Source organism: Aplysia californica, unplaced genomic scaffold, assembly GCF_000002075.1.
Source record: "Aplysia californica isolate F4 #8 unplaced genomic scaffold, AplCal3.0 scaffold00032, whole genome shotgun sequence".
Lineage (NCBI taxonomy): Eukaryota > Metazoa > Mollusca > Gastropoda > Aplysiida > Aplysiidae > Aplysia > Aplysia californica.
In genome coordinates this window covers 2120493-2134276 of record NW_004797302.1, presented here as the reverse complement: position 1 = coordinate 2134276, position 13784 = coordinate 2120493, and the positions used below count along the sequence as shown (strand labels likewise).

General features: G+C 39.7%; 1 protein-coding gene across 1 annotated transcript; it reads right to left on the bottom strand.

Annotated features, from left to right (window-relative positions):
• Positions 1-50: 50 nt before the first annotated feature.
• Positions 51-9802, bottom strand: LOC101856318 (sulfotransferase family cytosolic 1B member 1-like). Its single transcript, XM_005091609.1, has 7 exons — positions 9583-9802; positions 7001-7194; positions 6088-6202; positions 3740-3843; positions 3169-3257; positions 2515-2609; positions 51-160 (listed from the first exon to the last, which is right to left on the bottom strand). The coding sequence occupies exons 1-7, from the start codon at positions 9800-9802 to the stop codon at positions 51-53; spliced, it is 927 nt and encodes a 308-aa protein (XP_005091666.1).
• Positions 9803-13784: the final 3982 nt, after the last annotated feature.

Sequence of the window (13784 nt, the reverse complement as noted above, 5' to 3'; positions counted from 1 at the left end):
TATTTATATTATATCATATTACATCTATATGTCTATATTGACCTCAACGTTCAAATGTATTTAAACTGGAACTCGATTCCTTCAGACTCCCGGGCAATGAAGTCATCAATCATCTCATTCTGAGCCACCGTCAAATGGTTCTTCCAGTCGCCAATTTGACCTGTAGAATGAAAAAAAAAGTGTACCATCGACACATTGACGGAATTTTCCTGGTTCTGAAAAAGTAAGACAGGCAGACAGATACAACAGTAGGAAAGAAAAGAAGTAGGATCTACCACTGGTGTACTCCAACCGCCCGCATGATATTTATTCTGATCTTGCTGGTCGGCGTTAAAGATGTAGAACAGGTTTTATATTTTTCAATACATGATATTTCAACGTAATTGAGGCTGGATTTTTTTTAAAAACGTTTCTTCTTAAATCTAAATAAAATACTAAAAGACAGCAGTAAGAAGGAACCAAGGAGTAGCAATAGAAAGGCTGCAGAAAGAGTCAGGAACCTAGAAGATTGGGGGGGGGGGGGAGAAATGAGATGATGGGTTGGGACAGAAAGTGGAGACGAAAACAAACGACAGAACATTGTTGGAGAGCAGGAAAGGGGGTGAAAGGAGTAAATTCTAGAGAAGAAAATTTTTCGTCACAGTCCCGATTCAAACATTAGACCTATTGAATAAGTGACGAACATCGTAACCTCTTGACCACGAGAGCCCCTATACGCTTTTTTAAAAAAGAAGTCGGCCATGTTATAACAAAAATAGACTGACACACTTTTAAAATACGGCCAAAAACTACACTTCCAGTCAGTGGGAGAAACACTGGAATGGCTAACCGAACAAAACACACCATGGTGCAATACCCAAAGCGGGCCCACGAAAACCTAGCCTCTCAAGAAAAGGTGACGTTATTTTTTACTAAAATTACGTGTTGGACATACCTCTCAAACGCATAAATACCTCCTGCCAGAAGATGAGACGCCCTTCTTTATTGTTGTGATACAGATTTTACCATAAAACATAATATTATATTGATAGAATTTCCGGGCTTTGGGAAACCAGAATGAATTTTTATTTTAAATGTGCAAATTTACAAATTTGTTCTATTTCGTTTTAATCCAACAGAATTCTTGATTTTTTAAAAAGCCTTTGTAAATATTGTTTTCTTTTAAATAAAAGGTAAGCTGTTTTTAAAACTGAATTTTTACGCTAACATTTTTAACCAGCCCATTGAATAAATATCAAGCCGTGCTGTGAACTGTCACGAATGCAACTAACTTGTGTTTCGCAACGTAAAACTGTTACTAAACTACACACTCGCGCGCTGGCAGAAATGGTGTAAATGTTCTCCACCACACTAAAGCTTTGCACAGCAAATTTGAACACAATGTTTGGAAGTCGAAAGGAGTTTGGTTTATACTCATTTCATAGAGTGCCCATAGAATACTTTTGCTCTGTAATTATGCGCTTGAAAAACAACCCATTTTCAACCTTGTCACCTACACATAGAAAAAGTAGGCTGTTCTCAGGTCACCTTTTAGTATCTGCATCGAAAGTTCCAATCGTTTACATCACCAACACCATAGGAACTGCTTCAACTATCGCTATGGGCTCAAATCAAAATGCACCTGTCCAGACAACGAAAAAGAGAGCAACTAATTGGCTATTCCTTGCATACTATGTCTTATTTTGCATGTCCAACAACTTACAATTTCTGTCTGTCACAGTACAAGCTTTCTGCCTCCCCATTTCATCCATTTACTATGGGGAAGCAAAGGAAAAAAACCTGCCATGACACTGCTTGTAGTTATAGTACGTAGGGCTCATTCTCGTGGAGGTGTCATCTTTGACTCAGAGATTGAGAGGTAATGCCCGTCAATCATTTACGGTCACGAGCTGTCGTTGCACATTCTGCTACACCCAGACCAGTCTTTATTATTATGTTGTTCATCCAAGTTATGCTTTGCTTTCCCTGGCCCTCTTTCTCCACATCCTTCCTTCAGGGGCCTATTTCACAATGGTCTCGTGAAGTTTTAAGTGGCCAAACTATTGGATTTTTCAACATTTTATTTTATTCAGTAGGGTTTGTCTTGTGTGGAGGATCTGACACACCTCATTGTTCGTCTTTTTTGCTTTCCAACTTATTCTGCTATTCTGCGTTGGCTCCAGGCAGGCCTGGTCTAAAAAAAAGAATTTGTGATGGGCTAACTACCCAACTCTGTAAAAACAAGTGATGTTACAGAAACTTATTAAGCAATAAATACTTCTAATTTGTACGATCTTGGGAGACAGAGAGCTCTTCTGCAAAAGCAGGGAAGAATTAAAGAATGAAAAGGTGTGGCATATTATCAAGAGGTTAACCCAGTATAGAGAAATTTAATGAGGAATGAGTTTGTTCGCGGTCCATACTCTGATACAGTGTGAGAAAGGCAATGATAATGACAGTGCAAGCCTTGCAAGTGAAGAAGAAAGCAGCATACTTTGACAACATAAATGGAAGCATGAAAAAAAAAGACCCCACCTTTTCTGTACACCTTTAGTGGAGGTCCTTTCCAGCCCGTGTTCTCATGTTTTGGCTCTTTCTTCTGTGGGTCTGCCTCCTTCATCTTGGAGAAACTGAAAGGTGCATGAAACAAACTTGTACCGAGTGTCTAAAACAAAGAGGGCCCATTCAAATGCAATAATTTCGTCATCCTTCGACCAATTACAATAAAACTTAGACGAAACAAAATTCAACAAGGGGACGCTACACTTCTTACTATGAACAAAATCAACTAATGTGATCAACAACAAAAAACCCAACCAACTTAAAACTTTTTTTTCTGAATATCTCACACATTTGTACTAGAATGCTGTACTTTGGAACAGATATAATTTATTCAAAAGAAAATTATTTTAGAAAACGGAAATGACTTTTATAAAAAAACAACTATTAGTAAACAGAAAATGCACCAATTTACAATATAGTAATAATGATAATAATAATAGATAGCATTTGTATAGCGCATATCCCCGCTCAACAGCAGGCTCTAAGCGCTTTACACTATATTATATTGTAAGCAAAGTCATGAAATGATTGTTTTGTTTGTTGTTGGGTTTGTTTTCTTACTTTTTAAATTTAACATTCATACAAAATACAAAGCTTTCTGCAGTGTGCACTACGTCAATTCGTTACCTGCAAGCCTCCACGACTTCTTTACAGAATTTTTCTGTGACGTCGTGTCCGAGAAACTTTGCCAGCTCCTGAGCTATTTGGACGGGATTCTGGGGAGAGTAGGTTTTATTTCCTGATCATTGTTTGCGACTACCAATCTGTTGGTCAACGCGTTGTAAAGTTTGGATGTCGATTCTATGTTGGTATCAATCATGACAAGCCTTTATAAATTCTAATTTCCCGACAGAGATATTTAATGTTCCTCTTTGCCATCATCGTTCATTCTTTCTTTCTTTCTTTCTTTCTCTGTCTGTCTGTCTGCCTTTCTTTCTTTCTTCCTTTCTTTCTTTCTTTCTTTCTTTCTTTCTTTCTTTCTTTCTTTCTTTCTGTCTTTGTGTGCATCTTTATTTCTTACTATCATTCTTTCTTTGCTTTTTGATAAAAAACCAAAATTAAAATTTCATCAAAACTACACATGGCACCATTCTTTAGAAAAGCACCAAAAGAGACTAAATAAACTGTAAAAAGTAACACTATTATAACAGCAGCAACACTGGCTGAAAAGGTTTGTGTTTACGAACAAGGTGTTTACCTCCTTCATGTCCTCATAGTATATCGTCATGACAGGAACCTCCGGGTTGTCTTTCTGGTATTGCTGCATTTGACGCAAGAAGTCAAACTGGTGGGCCATCATCACTAAAGAAAGGGGTGGGGTACAAAATCAGTATAGTATAGGAAATCTAATGAAGGCAAACGGCAAGCTTCTTAGATCGTTGGGCTCGATAGGGAGAGATAATTCTCGTAATTTACGGAACAATCATGACTGCCTTATTGAAAAAGCACGAAAACAAAAATATCCTCCGAATGATTTGCACCCAAAGAAGTTACCTCATATTATAGTACTAGACGTCAGACGTGCCAGCTAAAGGTCTACGCCACCATACCGTTCGGGTCAAGAAGGCCAGTCCAGTAGTACTACTATACAGCAATTACCATGGTGCACTCTAATGTCGTGCAGTGGTGTGCAAGCCGTCGAGAAAAGTAGAGCAATGTCAGTTTTCCCGTTAGCCTGAGTATTTAGATTAGTTAAACAGATTGAAACCTGTTTAGCGATCTGATCATGATTGGTTGTGAATTTAGTCGAGTTACACTAACTGAACTCCAATACAGAAGTCCAAAGACCAAAGCTGTGGAAGTAATATGAAACAACGATTGTCGTTTGCCTAGACATGAGTAGAACGTATGCTCCTTTTAGGTAGAAACAGTTTTTTAAAGGAATCAAACAAAGATCGAGACGGTATTGAAATATGAAAACAATTACTGATGCTTTCACTCCCTTACGCTCCTTGGCTTGTTAGTAAACTGAGTTTGCAAACCTACCGTCTTTACTAATACTAAGGTTTTGTGTTCCGAGGATCTTGACACGTATGTGCATGCCTTTGGTATGGGCATGAATAATTTTAAGTCTATTAATAGATGGTGTTTGAGATACTAAATGTTTATATTATTTATGTATCCTTTGCTTTCTTCAAGAGGTAAGGAGAACGAGTTCGCGAAGTCACCATGGAGAGGTATTATAGACTCCCCCCCCCCCCCCTCTAGGGCAGTGAACAGGAAGATTTGCATGAAGGACATGTATTTTAAGAAAGTGGAGAGGAATAAAACAACAATCCTTTCTTCCCATTTTGATCCCATTCATCAATTAAGTACATATCTGATGAGTTACAATCACCAGCGTCTGCATAGTTGTGTCTGCAGCTCATCAAAATGGTAAAGTAACGTTTTTGATTATTTTTGCTATGGTTCAAATTCCAAAGGTGCTTCATTACGAAATTGTATTGTTCGAGGAGCTTTCATGACCCTCCACCCGGATGGCTTGGTCTTATCTGAGATGATTGTTAAACTATGGGGTCCTGTCCCTCTAAATACCCCGCGTTAGAACAAAAGGAGCCTAAAACCCATATCCTTAGAATGACTGCATACAATGATTCAAGGTATGGTGCTTGGGGGGAGGGTGTGTGTATAAATTCATGTGTATGCTCTATGCTATGTAGCCGCATTCAAAAAGAAACTTAAAATGGAGGTTTTCATGAAAGATAAAGGATGAAAAAATATAAATACAATGAAATGAAACAATAGTCTTGATAATTGGCTAATGGAAGAGATCTCCACTTAAAATTATATTAATAAAAGTTCAAGTCGGTACCATGACGAATACCTGCGCCGCAACCTAAGAAATACTCGATACCGAAAATCCCTGCGCATTTTTCCAACAGGTTTAGGAAAAATTCTTTGAACTTTTTGACAACAGGATTAAAAACCTTTTTTTTTCCTCGTACGCTGCTGGTTTCCAATCAGATAACCGTTATTGTCTATTATATTAGCATTTTTAGTATGCAATGTTTCAGCATGATAGCGATAAGATAGAGAAAAGTGATCAAAGCAAGTTAAACCTGAACATAATGGAGGTTGACACTGTTGGGTTCATCGACCCGAAATGGACCCACCCTCCACACACAGGCAAAGGTGTACAAGCCTTAAGCATTTCAAATTCGTTCAAGTCGTGTTTATAATTTGACAATTTTGATGTTGTTATAAAGTTTAAATTCAATGTCTCTTTTCTGACATTTTATCACTTTAAAATTTCAAGAAAAAAGAAGAAAATATAAATATGGTTTATTTCTCTTCTTGTTGGTATCGTGTCAAATATGTGGAAATGAGCGCACTAAATGTCATCAAAACCTAATATATTAGCTTATATTTAACTATAGGTCTGAAATCAGAGACCCAAAATTACTTTAAAACGCGATATGTATCACAGGTAGCAACGAAGAAGTATAAATTTATTGACCAGTGTTATATACGGTATAAGAATGCAAGGGAAAAAAACCCATCGTGCTCCTTTTCAGAGGCTATCTTGAGTTCTATAGAAGTACTTACTACCGTTGGTGAGGTAAAGTTCCAGTAGCTCAGACATTGTAAATTTCCCCATTTGTAACAAATGGTAGTAGTAGGACACGATGACATCTTTCGGGTTACGAACCAGATGCAGAATCTGTTATGATGGAAAAAGAAAAGCTCGTTAGAGATATACATCGCATCCAACGGCTTTCTATAGGGCCAAATGTCACCAGTTTGATTGTGTTAAGATTGCTTTTATTTTGTTCTCATCGGGTTTTACTTTCGTTACTCACGTTACTGAGTTTCTACTCCTTATACCTTGTACTTCAAGGGAATTTTACTGAAACAAATCACTAGACACAGATACTCTGAACGAAACACGAGTGCCGTTTCTTTCTGCCGTTGCTGGGTTTCTACTTCTCATGCCATCTACCATTAGAGACGTAGGTACTTTATCGTTACACGAGGTGCCTATGGGGGGATCGGGTCGGGTCGGTCAGACTGAGGGCTGCAAAGCGGCTATTGTGGCATAACCCGATCGCTCCCGACCCGTATTAACAAATCACTACCTCAGGATCACACAGATCTATGTGACATTTTTAGCCGTTATGAGTTACTTAGAATCTAGACCGTGAGGTCAGAAAGCAACATCTTCTCTATCAAATCGAAAGATTATTCTGAATCGTTATCAAGATATTCAAACAATTGCATCCAAAAACTTTTAAAATATTGTGAGACTCACAATTTTTTACGTCAAATTCCACAAAACTAGGTACTGGGCAGATAAAACTTTCAAATTCTGAGGCAGCGAAAAGCTGAGCTCAATATATCTAATCTGATGATCACTGAAGTGAAGTTTCGTTTTCAAAGTGACCCAAAGATAAGCTAAATTTCTGTGGGAAAGGAAATGGTATTGGTAAGTGTACAGAACTGCAACGAAAGTACAACTTACCTTGATTTTTTTCTCTTTGACCTGTTGAGGAAGGTGACACATGGGAAGGTGAGAGTTGAGAGTGCGGGGAGAGGCTTCCTTTTCGATGACGTCCCTCTTGGAAAACTCCAGCATTACGGTTTCTTTGGAGCGGTCTTCGTACGAGGCTATGCCTTTTCGCAACATCTTTGTGACTTCCCACATCCAATGGGTGCCTGAACGAAACACACAAACACACACACAAAATAACAACATGTATTTGTGTGGAAGTGTAGATCTTACACCTTCTTTTCCACGTGTTTTTAGGAGGTGTGTGTGTGTGCGTGTGTGTGTGTGTGTGTGTGTGTGAGTGTGTGTGTGTATGTGTGTGTATGTGTGTGTGTGTGTGTGTGTGTGTGTGTGTGTGTGTGTGTGTCTTTGCTTTGTGGTCATAATGCAGTCATACGGGAACATAAATTAATGTGCAATCCTTCAACAACGCTATTTTTCCTCCATGTGTTGTTCACAGAGTGACCGATGTGGGCCATATTCTCTCACACCCGTCCAGTCCTTTAGGTGGCTTGCACACACACATACATTCACAGACAGACAGACAGACACACACACACACACACACACACACACACACACACAAACACACACACACACACACACACATACAAACAAACATGCGAATCTGGGCAAACAATAATTTGAGGACAAAGGCTGTCCTCGGGTTTGCGGAACTTATTTTCTTGTAACAAGTTTTGCCACTAATAAGTGTCATTGTTAAGCAGTGGCGTAGGCCATATGTGTACGTAAAATCTGTGAGCGTAGCGGGGAGTGATGTGAACAATTCCATGTTCTTCCAGACGGAGATTTATAGTAAGTTATATATATTTTAAAACTGAAGCCTATTTGGAGGGACAGAAACATCACGCACAACTCAAAAATTAGACTAATGCGCTCACTGGTCATCTCAATATTTTTATACGCCTGCGAGTCGTGGACACTAACAGCAGAATTAGAGAAAAAGATTCATACCACAGAGATGAGATGTTACCGCAGACTCCTTGACATTTCGTACAAAGACCACGTTTCAAATACTGAGATACGAAAGAGAATCCCCAACGCAGTGGGGCAATATGAAGATCTACTGACCACAGTGAAAAGACGAAAATTAAAATAGCATGGGCATGTCACAAGATCCACAGGACTTGCCAAAACAATCCAGTAAGGAACTGTGCAAGGAAAGAGAAAGAGAGGAAGGCAGAGAAGGAGATGGGAGGACAACATTACAGAGTGGACAAGAAAGACGATGGGTGATAATCTGAGGAAAGCAGAGGACAAAAATAGATGGCGAGTGCTGGTTTTCAGATGCAGTGGTGCCCCCACGGTTGCCCCAACCACGGGATAGAAGAAGAAGAAGATATATATTTAAGAAGAACAGTTTATTTTTAATGTAGCCCAAATTATTATGGAAAAATATAATTCAGCTAAGATGAATTGATACAAAAAGCTGCACAAAGTATGGGTGACAATGATTCACCCGATAAAGAGATATTCGAGGATAAGTTCCACCACGAATTTTCGACCGCACTATAGTATTTTCTCACCTCAGACTTACAAAGCTCTACTTGCACAATAGCTAGTTTTGAGAAATCTGACATCAAAGAATTAGAGTTTCACATCTTGTTAAGCTTTTTTGAAAGTGGTACTTTGAATATCTTGATAATGTCTCCGAAGAATCTTATGATTTTGAAAGAGCAGATAGAACGTTTTGGTTTCCGACTTCAGGGTCTTAGTAACTCTAAACGGTTGAAAATGTCAGACAGATAAAGAAGGTCGACAGCGGAATATGTTGGAACGGTGACGACAAGACGACCTATTTCCAAAGGGTGCAACTCAGTTCTAAACATAGGGACGGTCGAAATAATTTACGCGCAGTGTCTTTGGGGTCAACGGGTGGTCCTCGGTATTACGCAGCCGTGTCAGTAGTTTTTAGGGTAAAAAAATAATACAGATTATAGAGCTTGCATTTGTTCACTGTTCGGGATATTCTGTTTGGATCTGTTGTACACACTGTAGGTACTGGGAATTATGTCACCATACCACCTGTGACTGTCGGGTACAGTTTAGCAGAGTAAACAGACGCGAGAAAGAAACAGAACAGAGAAAAGCAGTTGAGGAAATGTTGCTAAAAAGACAGATAAATAATATACATATAAAGAGAGAGATAAAGAGAGAGAGAGAGAGAGAGAGAGAGAGAGAGAGAGAGAGAGAGAGAGAGAGAGACCCATACACATACACACAAACATAATACTGGTAATCAAGAAAGTGAATGTGTGGCTGATGGGTGCTCTTATGTGGTTTGAGTCTTCTTTCCTGTCAAACATGTTATCACCCTTACCTTTACTTCTTTTCTTTGTTTGCTGTTTTTCACTAGCGCCTCAAATCTTTAGCACTTACATGACCTTTTTGTTTTTCAAGTGCCACAAACTTTTACTAAAACATTTTAAAAGACTAAACTGGAGAATGTAGCCGTTGTTTAGTTGACTCTTTGTCAACTAAACCATAGAGAAAGAAAACAAAAACATCTGAACCAACAAAATCTGTATACTCACCGCTCTTGGGAAAAGCCGCTATTATGACGTCATCATCTCTCATGTCCATTTTTCTGAGTGACGTCACAAATTCCACGGGGTCGTCCAGGTGAAGAAGTGGAAGGACTCGCCACCCAAAGGCTTGACGATCAGATTTCAGCATCCTCTTGGGAAAACTGGAAATTTCCGGCTCAGCATTCTTCTCAACCTCACCATTTTCAGCGATTTTCGTGTCTGCCATTTCTATAGGCTCGAAGGCTCTACAGTCAGCAAAATCTCTTGATATAATTTTTCTAGAATTGATGAAAGGTATAGAATAAAAGAATACAAAAGATAAACAGCATTATAACACCTTCTTTCCACACAAATTGTACCACTACGCAGTTACAAATACGTACCTCTAAGAACAAAGAAAGAAAAATACAAAAGAAGTTTTTTACTACCCAGTATAAGGGCACTGTCGGAATAAACATCAGTGTTTACTGCTGTTTCGAATATATACATTGTTAGTCCGAGCGCCAGGTGAAAAGGCTTTATTTGCGTTATAAAGTGTTTTTTTTCTTCGGTGAGTCTGAGTTTTCATTGATGATTTCAAATCTAATGGGGATCAGATCCTAAACTTTGAGCGTTTTTGTTCAAAAGTGAAAATCAAAGATGGCCGCCATAGAATTTCGAGTGAAAGATGTTGTGAGGAATATCTTCGTTTAAAAACGTAAAATGTACATACTTAATTAAACAGCATGCAGTGCAACAAAAGTAAATCTGACTTGATGAAATACACATCAAACATTCGATAAAATGGCTTTAAAGAAGACAAGATGACCGCCATCTAGTTTTCATAAATGTGCTGATCCGCGATACACTTGAAACCGTCGAACAAAATCACTTAATTAAATCATTTAACAGGGAGCTAACACTGGGACACTCGCCAGTGTCTGCTGCTAGTTCTCACATCAATAGTGACTTAAGAGTGTCTGAAGGCAGTTCATGTATCCTCACAGTCATAGTGGGGGGGGGGCAATGACAGTCATTGGGTTATTGCAGCCAATTCATTATCTGCATTAGCAAAATGTTGTACATGTACACGTGAAAGACAGTTTGGTGCGGATGCACTGTGCTGTGCTGCATCAAGTTTTACAACTGCAACTGACCAGATTGAGAACTTCATCAGGAGCTGGCCGCTGAGCAAGTCCAAGGTCTGCCATCCATACTCAACAGGATCCAGCTCAGGATAAGATGGCTCCCCTGCTGCTTGACACAGCTTCTTCATGATACAGAGTGTCTTACTGAAACACAGACCCGATGTGTATAGGGTGTGTATAAGGCCCACTGATTACAACATCTGTCCCTGGTGGAGGCTGCATGCTGCAAAGACGATGTACAGTCATCAGTTGCTCCTTGTTAGTTGTGACTTTCAGCAAGACACTTTGCTGTGACAAAGGCGACTCTTCAGTCAGGTTGTACGCACGACTTGTCCCCTTCTGACGGGCGTTTCGATAGCATGACAGCAGCTGTTGAGATGTGTCTTTCCCTCCAAGTTCAATATAGCGTTCACGGACTTCCATATTATTCCACATGCGTGATTTGTTTGATCGAATCTCGCCTATCAGCATACTGAAGGCATTGTCATGCGTTGTACGTGAGTTAGTTGATTGCGTTGGGTTGTTGGTGTAGAACCGGTAGTAGCAGTCTTTGTGACACCTAGCATCTGTTGCATGCAAATCACTGACTGCCGATGACACACGGAAGCTGACATTCGTTCCCCATTTGTCCCCAGGTTATTGGCACATTTTTGTATTTCTTCTTTGGTGATCTTCCTCCCTTTCTCCTCTCTAGTTCGGCATAAATAGGCTTTTTTTCAACGATCTGGCTGTTTTTATGGGGTATCACTGAGCAAGCTTCTCTACAGAAAAAACAATGGTCATGAAAATTAAACAAACTAGCACTGCCCCTAAGACATTTGGGTTCTTCTTCGGAAAGTGCCTCAGTCTTTCTCTTTGGTAAAAGTCGCTGAATATGGTCTTTGCTTTGGAACAATATGCTATACAGTTCTTGTAACACAGTATAAATTCTGCATCTTCTAAAAGTCTCTGACAGAGCCCGTCATCTCGTTGCCGGCTTGCTTCCTGAAAACTACTAATCCGTCTCGATTTGATCAGTGGTGGGTTCTTTCTGACAGAAAAAAACACCCCACGTCTAAGAGAGAGAGAGAGAGAGAGAGAGAGAGAGAGAGAGAGAGAGAGAGAGAGAGAGAGAGAGAGAGAGAGAGAGAGAGAGAGGGGGGGAGGGAGACAGTGAGAATCGCATCAGTACTATGTGTATAAAAGTCAGTGAGCAAGACATTGTATGTTTTCATGCTCATGTGACATGAACCAGCCTGATCACATCACGTCCTCGTGAATATGTAGCGTGGTCCTACATTCTTTGTTTCTACGTAGCGAAAGATCTACGTGTATACAAACTGACAAAGAAGGTATGGATAACGGAACCCTCCCGTCGTCACAAGCGATTAGATCTTGATCAAAGGGGTGGCTGACTTCTTAACTATCTAAATATGCCACGCACCCCCCTCCCACCTTATAAATATCTCCATCTCTTTTTCTAACCCCCCCCCCCCCTTTTCCCCCCTCCCGAATAAACAATTCAAAATTTTCAAAACACATTGCAGCTTTATAAAATAGCCCATGAAACATGATGCATGTGTTCGTGGATATCTGGTACTGCACATTGTTCTCAATACTTAACGTTCCTATAGTACCCGTAAATTCTTACGCTCTTCGGTGTTTATGGGTCCAGTGTTGAAGAAAGGAACACTAGTATTTTGTCTTCAGGCCACGAACACATCGTGCGACCTTCTGTGATGATACAGTAATTCACGCTCACGTTCAACTGTCGAAGTCGAAATTCTGCTGTTACGGAGCTTTCGTGTGACAGTGACGAAGCGTTGTCTGCCAATGTCTCCTTGCTTTGCTAGCTGAGTCCATATCACGAGGGGGGACAGCAGGCCGTGCTGTGCACTTTTCGAGGCAGCCTGTGACATCACGGCGAGAGGGGCTGTAAGCGTTAGCACCCCCGCGCGAATCTTGGTCGACTCGTCCATGAGTCGCTCGTCCATCATTTTTGCATTATACGGGTTGGTGTATTTCAACCAGCAGAAAAAATTATGCCCATAAGATACAAGTTGGCCCCCGACTAATGAAGTTTAGAGACCCCAAGAAAGCAGAATCACCAAAGAAGAAAAAGAACGTTCTTGTACTTGTATTTATATATACCCGGCTCTCGGACTATATATAACTCTAAAGGTCTTGTGATATATTCCCGCATGTGCTTGAATGATGCATCCGGTTGTGACATCTAGTATGTGAAGCAGCTTTACGTTCTCTTCATAGCGAATTTTAATGAGAGTTTTATAATTTAAGTTAAAAGTATACTTTCATATTGTGTTTTTACGGCTCTGTACAGTCAAGAAAAATGTCCATCTAGAACAATAAAGTATTGCCATATTTTATCTTTTTGTAGAAATATTTTTTTTGGTGCTTTTGCTGCTGCTGTTGCTGTTGCTTGTGTTGTTGCCAATGTCAACTGCAACCATTAGTTGAAAAACAACAACCACAATGTTGTCGATGAGGTTGCAGAGAGGAAAACTCCATTAAGTTAAAGATGACTAAAACATGTCAGACTGGATTATCTCAAAATTGTTAGAGTCGAGGGTGTAGTGTTTCGTTGCTGTTGCTTTATGTGAGTGTGTTTTTTTAACCAAAAAATGTAAAATATTTATGGATGAATCAGCTTTGTACACTGCGGTGTGGTTTGAGTCTCATGTTCCTAAAAACACGGTACTTGTATTGGTGAGATATGGGTAAACGTGTACTATAACGGCTTTTTGTGCTAAAAAAAACCCAGCAAAGCAATAATACAGGAATCACGATCAGTGAGCAAAGATAGGACACACCTGGGGTTCTGTCCAACAATCAAATGATGTCAAAGTAAAGATGAAGACCAGAAGAAGGTAGAAAGAGAAGTAAGCATTGAATGACATGTGTTTAAAATCCTTTTTAAGATGATTGTAATACATGTAGTACCTTCGGGTCCAACCATTGGGTTTAAAGCCTGCCCCATGAAAAACATAAGAATCAAATGACATGAATACTTCACCAAATTTCAAACCTAAAGAACTCTCAGTTTATCGCCTCTTTCTCCCTCTTTCTCTCTCACTCCCCCCC